This window comes from Aythya ferina, assembly GCF_964211825.1.
Source record: "Aythya ferina genome assembly, chromosome: W".
NCBI classification, from domain to species: Eukaryota; Metazoa; Chordata; class Aves; order Anseriformes; family Anatidae; genus Aythya; species Aythya ferina.
In genome coordinates, this window is record NC_140313.1 from 706,608 (window position 1) to 715,665 (window position 9,058).

Here is a 9,058-nt window from a genome sequence, read left to right on the forward strand (position 1 = left end):
CCTCTCCCAGCAATGCCAGGGCAGGAGCTGCCCCCGGCCGCTCCCCTCGCTCAGCCACGGGAACCACTTCTGCTGTTCAGCCGCCAGCCCCGCCAGGACCCCCGGGGGTCCCGTGCGCCTGCCCAGCATCTGCAGCCTCCCCGCAGGGCTGGTGTGGTGCCCCCAGAGCAAGGGCTCGGCCGGGCTGCGCTCCCTGCAGCACAAACAGCCCCGGAGGCACACAGATGGAAATACGTGTGTTTAGGCTATGGGTATTTACTTGCGAGTACGTCTAATTTAAAGTAGTTATGTCATGTAAAGAACACGCAGCAGCCAAGCAAGACCTGCCAGTGCAATTTTGCCATTGAGAGCCAGCAGCTGAAAACCGTACAGAGTGCATTGGCCTCCACATTGAAGCAAATAGAATGAAAACTGTTCATATTTCTTTGATTTGCTGATTAAAAATGACCTCTCCTGACACGAAGCTGATAGCCTGCCCCTTCATTAAAATACCTGCCACTAAGCAGTGGCCAGTGGGTGTCACAGGCCGGGCCGCAGGGTTTGGGGGACCCTTTGCTCCCCAGGGCTCCCGGCCGAGCCGCACGCTCAGCTGCGCGCCGACCGCAAAGCAAATCACCTGCCCTAGCGAACATGCATCCACTGTGCAGCTCCACGGCAAATTATATCAGAGATGATTAGTTGCTGCACGTCATTAGCAATTAGCGCAGAACCCTTCCTTCCCCATGACATTTCTCTTTTGCTGTTTTAGGCTGTGCTCTGGCACCCAGAGAAGGCTTTGTGGCCGGGCTCAGCTAGGCTGGGTGTTCCCTGCTCCTGCTCACCGCCAGCAGCGTTTTGGGCTGGGGCAGCCTGGCCCCTTGGCTCAGCCCCATGCTCCACCGCATTCCCCTGGGCACCACACCGAGCAGGGCAGGGCTGAACGCCCGTGGGTGCCATCCTGCCACCCTCAGCACCGGGGGACCCCACGTCACTGGGAATAGCAGGGCTGGCTGTCCTGCTCTGCATCACCCTGACCGCGGCCCTCACCTGCTACTACAACACAAATAATAAATGGCAATATTAATAATAAATCATACGGCACCACACGGCAGAACACGCTAGCGTTACTACACAGCTATGTCTCCATAATCACGTCTGCTAGAAGTCACACTCTGCTGTACGAACAGTGGGGAGCGCAGGACGATTGCCACAGCAAGGAAAGCCGGAGATGCCAGCAGGGCCGATGCAGAATTACGCCCTGGGAAAGAGAACTTCGCAGTCAGGAGGTTTCTACACAAGCATGTCTGAAGTCACTCGTGGACAGCAGGCTGGCATGCCATGCCAGAGAGCATCCAAGCCCCTTCCACAGCTCTAAATGCCCACTGCAAAAGGAAAAGCTGGAAAACACTGGATAATGAAATAGGGAAGAAGGAGGGATTTTCAAAAGGGCTTTATAACTCGCAGTATTCACAGCCAGTGCAGAGGGATGGAGTCCCTCCTTGCTGGAATAAGCTGAATTTGTTCGTGTGGTGGATGCGGTGGCTTTTTCCCCCAAAGCACAGGAGATGCCTGCTGTGGCTGGAGGCAGATTGAGGGGCTGGGGATGAGACTGGGCTGGGAGGGAGCTGGGCAGCCCAGGGGCCGGTTTGGGGGCTCGGGGCTTCCCCGGGAAGGGGACCCCCCTCTGACCACTGTGGGCTGGCTGTGGGCACTGGGCAATGCTCCCAGTTGCTCCGAGTTTGTGTGCTACCGGAGCCCCCTGCCCTCTTCCTACGTCTGCGTGTGGGTACGGAGTCACTGAAAAACTAAAAGGTGCAATTTTAAGGGATGATTTTAAATTGTCTTTTGCATCTTCTTTCAGTGTATAGTCAGTTCTCAGCGTCATACAGAATAATATAAAAATGTTAAAATACTTTTAAGCATACTCGTTTTAATTAGAAAAACAGTTACTTTACAGGCTCCTTTATCCTGAGACATCATGGCCAAGATTTTCAAATATGTGACCCTAAGATTTGTCCTTTTTGCAAACAGCCTGATTTTCAAAGGTACTTGAAAGGCTGTGCCTCCCTTTGACCGCACCGACTGTGACCGGAAAACGAGGCCACTAATTCAGTTGTCTGACCGTGGACCTAGGGATGTAAATGGGGAAATCCAGTAATTGTATTTCCTGTTCCCTGTGCTCCAGCTACACTCGCTTCCCTTTAAAAGCCATTTTTTAGCAACTTGGAAGTCCTGATTTCATTGCGCTGCCTGCCTGGCTGGCTCCCACCCGACCCACTCACCCTCGCGGGTGCTTGGTGGGGCCGGGCCGTGGGGACCCCCGGGCACATCTCCACCGAGCGGCGTGGAGCACTGCAAGGCGTGGGCTCCCCGGCGCTTCCCTGCACTGCGGTACGGGCACAGGCTCCGTGTGCTCACAGCCGAGGAGACGTCGTCTCCCAAAACGTGCTTCACACCGAGGATGCGGCCTCGAGAGGGGCGCACAGCCTGGTGCCGCCCTGGGGCTCGCCTCCAGGGGTGGACACTCCTCAGAGACCTACGGCCACCCGTTGGGTATTCAGCAACCAAAATTAAAAGACCAAATAGTGTCACACAGATGTGAATGAAAATGTTTCAGTCGGTCTAATTTGGAGTAGGGAGTGGCCCCAACTGCCTTAAAACACCGGAGTATTCTAAGAGTAATACAAATGCCTAGCTAAAGTACAAGCCGTATTTTCACCTTCTCTGCGAGGTCTTAAAAAAATGTAAAATTCAGTAAATACGAAAATATGCAAGCTGTGGAAATTTGGGATCCGCGCTGAAGAACTCGTCAGTGATGATACACTGGGATTCTGGGTGGCTTTTTCAGTCAGCCACGCCAACTAGACGGATGCTGAGCTACTAATAGCAATGGATACGAGAGAAGCGATACCTTTTAAAATTAGCACTCCTAATTCTAATCTGAAAGGAACAATTGACTTAAGATGTTTAGAGGCATTTAGTGGAATGCTGAAATAGGAAAAGATTTTAAAACATACTTCATAGCGTATATATAAATGCAAAATATTTCAACTTTGCTGTGCTGCTGCATGAATAGCATCCACAGAATTTGATAAATGCTTCTGCACTGCTAAATATGCTTAAACCCTTTGATGAACAGTGACAAGGGTGATTAAAAAGCATCTTTATATTATGGAAAATATTTTAGGGTGGGTATTATTATTTTTTTTTTTTTTAGAATTGTATCTGAAGAATGTTTAACTCAGATTTGGGCACTTTTTAGACAATCATTTGGCACTTCAAGATTAGGTTCTTAGGCACAATGCGACAAGGTCAGTTTGGCCAGTCCTTCACCGTGCATCCTGTAGAGCAGCTGGAACTCTGCAGGCAGCTGGTGGGACTCCTGCCACTTGGTTGTGAACTTTGTTCCTTTCTTATCATAGTAGTGGTATGGGAGGTCTTCCCTCGTGTTGGGGTCGAACCCGAACGGCCAGAATCCGTACAAGTGAATCTCTTCGCATATGGCAGAAGCAAGCGTATACATGAGAATACCTGTGCTCAGCCGCTTGGGTGACAGGTGTTTGTTTTTCCAGTATCTGTGAAAAAAAAAAAAACACAAGGCATGTTAGTATAGGGTACACATAATGCCACGGGTTTGCTGTAAGAAAAAAAGAAAAAATTACTGCATGGAGACTGTCAAAAATGCTGCTGCATGGAGACCATCAGTGCTCACAGCTGTTAACCCAAGCAAGCTAAAGATTGCTGTTCCAGTCAGTCTTACATGAACTGGACTGCAGAACTGCCTTATTACCAGCCTGATTCTCTTTTGTGATCCCCTTCCACATGTCTTCTTATTTTTTAACCTGGAAAAGCAGTGCCTTATCCAGAAAGGTAGATTCATGGGCTCCTGGTCACATGCGCCACATTTTCCTTGTATAAATCAGTACAGATTTGCTTGGATCACTCTGCAGATATCTGTTAGCATCCCCAGTTGCTAGCTGGGAAGAGCAAGTTCTTCTATAAGCGGTGCTTTTCTCATGCAGAATCTCACTCAACTCCTCCGTACTCCTTCTGTCTCTGCGAAGCCCCGGCAGGAGCAGAGCCCATGGCAGAGCACACCCTGTGCGCACCACCAGCCCACCTCAGATGTGCCTCAGTACAAATCCCTACAGAAATAATTGAAGCACTCTCTGAAGCAATAATAAAAGTGCGTTTGCTCTGAAAGCAGACGGTACCGGGCCCTGACTTGCCAGACAGGGCCCATCAGGTTAGTCGTGAACAGAAAAATAAATGCAGTTGTGTTTATATAGAGAGAAATATGTATTTTGACAAGTTAAATGTGAAAGAAAAACACACACCTGTTAACATGTTGCATTATATTTCCTGGCCAAGCCAACTGGACCTTTAGTTGCCCTCTGTGCTCAACAAAGAAGTCAACCAGTGTTCTTGTGACTGTTGCTGATGTGTGGAAGAAGAAAGCCGGGATCCACAGAATGGCTCCGTCAAGCTTTTTGAGACTTAAAAAGAAGTTGTTGCGATCCTGAATGGTCAAAAGATTGTTGTAATACTTCTCCAGGATGCTGGGGTTGAAGGTTGTGAGATTGGTTTTCCTTCCAACATCTTTCTGGAATGCCTCAGTCGGAGCAAAATTGCAACGAAAAACAAAATCAGATTTATCTATTTCTTGTCCGCACTGACTCCCGGTCAGGATTCCGCTGTTTCCAACCACGGCACAAATGTTGTAATGCTTATTGAGGATCGGAGACACGTCTGGAAGCAGCGATCTGAAGTTATTGCTAATAGAAAAAACGTACTTATGGCTGGAATAATCATAATGCATCAGCTGTCCGATCCGGACACTATTCTTGGTCAAAGAAAAATTTTTTATGACATCGACATGCTGAAGGATTTCTTGCCTAAAATAAAACAGAAAGACAAAAGAAACCATTGAGTTATACTTCCCCCTTTTCTGTGGTAGAGAGATTTACTTCCAGATGGATTTTTTTTTTTTTTAATGCAGCAAAGCAGTTTCCTGAGCAATGTGTTGCAATGGCTTTAAAATTAATATACATAAATAGGAACGAGGGAGCTGGCTGCTCACCCCGTGCTCTGCTTGGCTTTACTGGCCTGTCCTGACTGATGCCAGGTAAGGATGTGTCCATGTCTGCGGCGATAGTGTCAGGACTAAAACCTCAGATTCGCCACATAAGTGTGAGGAATGTAAGTAACAGCACACACTTCCCACGTTCACCTTCCTGAAGCGTAGGGCGAAACACATTTCTGTTTGTGCTGCGACATGCCTGGCGGAAGAGTTTGCTGCTGCTGCTGTTCTCTGCACACATTTCACTCGGTTCTGGACCACGGATCTCTGGTAATGATGGATATTGTGTTTGCCATGACGCATTTGAAGCAAAACCAAGAAGTCCAGCTGAATTAACAGACACGTAGCTGATTTTTTAAATACAAGTATTTCTTGTGTTCCCATTAAGGAGCTTTGAGTCACAAAACAAGTGACAGTCACTGTCTCCCTTTATGTAAACATAATTCCTTAATGTCTTTTTTGAGCAAGCACGCCAGCATCTTTGCAAGGGTTATTAGGAACACTTAAAAAAACAAACAAAACCAACCCTGCTCAGGAATTTCCCTAGCAGGGCATAAAATTAGAAAACCAATACCACTTTATTTGCTCATGTTTATGGAAAACAAACAACCTTTCTTCCAGCTCGCATCCTCCAATGTCTAAGCATTAATGGAGTCCCACTGGGTACCCTAATTATGGGTTATGGCTGACAGACAAATGCAGAGGCAGATCCTGAGGCATTAGCTAAAACCAGCAGAGGGGTGACACTGAGTTATTTATTAAGAATGAGCTGGTGGTGCCAGGAATGAAGCCATACTACGGGGGGGCACTGCTACACCAGCCGGGGAGATCCCAGGGAAGGGATGGGGCAGGCAAAGTGCCATCGCCTCTAGGATGCCCACAGCTCCTCTGGGGCTCCTCTGGGGCTCCTGATGGGCGGTGGGCAGCTTTTGGCAGCGCTGAAAGTTCATCACCAGCCTGCTGTGCCCGCAGCAGTGCTGCCCCAGGACTGGAGATGTGAATGTGCAGCTGGTGCTGCAGGGCTGCGGTGCCCCACTCTGCAGGGCTGAGGGACCTGGGTTCACATTTCCTGGGTGGGATATGTGAACAGTCACAGTGCGGCCCCAAACCAGCGGGCATTCATCGAGATAAAGCCAGAGCCAAGATGGCAGTAGCTATCTTAAATGGCTATGGGATGCTGTTTTCTTTAACTTCCCTGCTGTATATAAATACTGCAGTAAGGCCAATAAATACCAGAGGCTGGGCAGACATCACCGAGTTCACATCACGGTGAGGAAAAGAAAAGCCCATTTTGCTCCACATGAAGCACAGGGCAGCTTTGAGGCAGCTTAAGGAACCGAGAAACTCCTTCTATTGCCACGAGGCCGTGAAAGTCAGCGCACCCTGTGATGGGAGGCAGAAGCCAATGTGCCGTGAGGGCATCTCAGGGGGGTCCAGGCTTGGTGGCCCCCCTGAGCCAGCCGGAGCGGTGGCAGGAGGCAGAGCCACACTGCACTTGCTCAGAGCTGCTGGCGGCTGGGAAGTTGTGCTGGGCGTGCTCTGCCCTCAGTGAACGTGGCACTTGGTGGCTGCTACAGGCCGATTTGTTTCGAGTTTTAAGCAGCCAGCCATTTATCTTGATAAATGACAATTTCTCTCGCACTCTGGGAAACTGGGTCATGTTCCGTTTGGTAAAAGGATGCGTGTTGCAGCTTGGTGTCCTGCTCTGAGATAATCAATTCCTCCACGATAACTGTAACCATCTTGGGAAATGCTCTGATTCAGCCTTTGTTTCTCACGGCTGGCGAATTACTCAGAACTCGGAGTATTTAGCAGCCCCAGGCTGCATTTTCTTACCCCCTCGGGGGAAGGGGATAACCTCGGGGAAGGTGAGAGGGGGCGAGCGGGCGCCGAGCGCTCACCTCTGGTGCGCGAACGCGGTCCGGTTGAACACCCACTTGGAGGGCTTCTCCTGCAGCTCGTGGCTCAGGGAGTTTGTGATGGGCACGAACGAGGGGTCCAGGAACTTCAGCGCGAACTGCGACCTGCAAGGGAGAGCACGGACCCACACGGGCACGGCGGCACAAGCACTGGGGCACGGGCATGGGGTGCACACCCAGGGGCGCACACCCAGGGGCGCACACCCAGGGGCACAAACCCAGGGGCACAAACCCAGGGGCACACCCAGGGGCACACCCAGGGGCACACGCAGGCCGTGCCCCGTCTCCAGCCGAGCCCGAGCCGGGGGCAGCACCACGGACAGCGCCGGCTGCTCCGCGCCGCTCCCCGACGGGCCGGGCCGGGCCGGGCCGTGCCCAATTGCGCCGGGATGCACCGGGCCAAGCCGAGCCGTGCCGAGCCGAGCTGCACCGTGCCGAGCCGAGCCGTGCCGAGCCGCTGCCCACCCTGCAGCCCCCCCGATGCACCGAGGATCCCACGCCCGGCCCGGGAGCCCCGCGGTCCGGGGTCGCCGCCCGCCTCCCGCAGCCCCGGGGATGGCGGGGCCGGGGCCGGGCCGTGCCGGGGGTCCCCGGGCTGCGGGGGAGCGGCGGCGGGGCCGGGCCGGGGCCGCGGGGCCTTCCCGGGGCCTTCCCGCGGGGCTCCGCCGAGCAGCGCCGCGGCTCCCCCGGCACCGGCTGCGGGCGGCGGGGAGCGGGCGCGGGGGTGCCGGGGGTGGGACGGGTGGGACGGGTGGGACGGGAGGGAGGGCCCCCGCCCCCGGGCTGTGCCCCCCCCCCCAGGCTGGCCTCACCTGAATCCCGCGTGGAACATGTACATGCGGGGCCCCCCCGGGCCGGCGGCGCGGGGCGCGCCGAAGATGTTGTCCTTCTTGAGCGAGACGTAGCTGATGAGGGAGAGGATGAGCAGCGCGATGCTCAGCATCACCAGCCCCAGCACGCTGGCCACCCGCACCATCTTGCAGCTCCTCATGCCGGGAGGCGGCCCCGCGGCTGGGCGTGTGCGGGGGGGGCGCCGCGGGGCTGCATGGGGGGGGGCGGCGGGCGCGGGGGCGGCGGGCTCGGCCCGGCGGCGGGGACGGGGCCGGCACCGCCGAGAAAATGGAGGGAGCGAGCGAGCGGCGGCGCTGAAATGGCAGCCGCAAGCCCAAGGCCCGGCTCCCGCAGCCCCGAGCGCCGCCGGGCCCCCCCCACCGCCCCGCCCGGCGCCCCCCGGCCCCGCTTCCCTCCGGCAGCCCCGGGGGTGCGCCCCGACGGCTGCCCCCGACGGCCCCGGGGTGCCCGGCCCGGCCCCGCGGAGCCCCCGGTGCCCTTTGGGATCGGGGCTCCCCCCCCGGGACCGTTCCTCGGCCCCGTGCCCCCTCCGCCAACGGCTCCCGGCTGTGCTTTGGGCTGCACCCCGCAAGCCCGTGGTGCCCCCAAACCCGCGGTGTCCCCAGCCCCACAGTGCCCCCAGCCCCACGGTGTCCCCCTGGCAGGAGGGCCGGGGGCTGCCGGGGACTGCAGGTGGCTGGTGCAGCGCTGTGGGGTCTGCCTCTCAGCCTCGGTGCTGCAAAACGCACCCAAAGACCCCTTGCTTTCTAAAACCAAGGAGTTTGGGCCACGGTGCGACCTAAAAGAGCCCTGGCTGCAATTAACTGGCCCGTAAATGACCCAGCAACCTTCACGTGAACTCCGGGAGAGCCCCACTTCTGCAAACCCAGGAGCGTTGGTCTGCTACGAACACAACTTGTGCATGCTGCAGTACTTGCCGTGTTTCTTCAAGCTACATTTCTTTTTCCTTATGAAGCTCACCCTCATAGACAGCTCTGCCTCTGAGCCCTGAGTTCATAGAAGTGCCTTATAAATAATAAATATTGTCTTTGTAGCACCATCCTTGCTCTGGGCTATATCCTACAAGCTCCCCATGCATGAGGCTCGCTTTGAAGAGGTGGAACATGAGGAGCTTGCAGGGCTGGGTTTTACGTCACAGCATGGTTCTTCAGCCTTCAGTGGGAATTTGGCCTGAGTATGGCCCGGAGGACTGCATCCCATTGCCCTGGGATCCTTGTGGCTTTGGCAG

The 9,058-nt window shown here is 54.6% G+C and overlaps 1 protein-coding gene across 1 annotated transcript; it reads right to left on the reverse strand.

Annotated features, from left to right (window-relative positions):
* Window positions 1–538: 538 nt before the first annotated feature.
* Window positions 539–8,040, reverse strand: LOC311426470 (alpha-N-acetylneuraminate alpha-2,8-sialyltransferase ST8SIA3). Its single transcript, XM_084502852.1, has 4 exons — window positions 7,791–8,040; window positions 6,961–7,083; window positions 4,317–4,874; window positions 539–3,554 (listed from the first exon to the last, which is right to left on the reverse strand). Exons 1-4 carry the CDS (start codon window positions 7,967–7,969, stop codon window positions 3,272–3,274), a joined length of 1,143 nt encoding a protein of 380 aa, XP_084358978.1. The 5' UTR covers window positions 7,970–8,040; the 3' UTR covers window positions 539–3,271.
* Window positions 8,041–9,058: the final 1,018 nt, after the last annotated feature.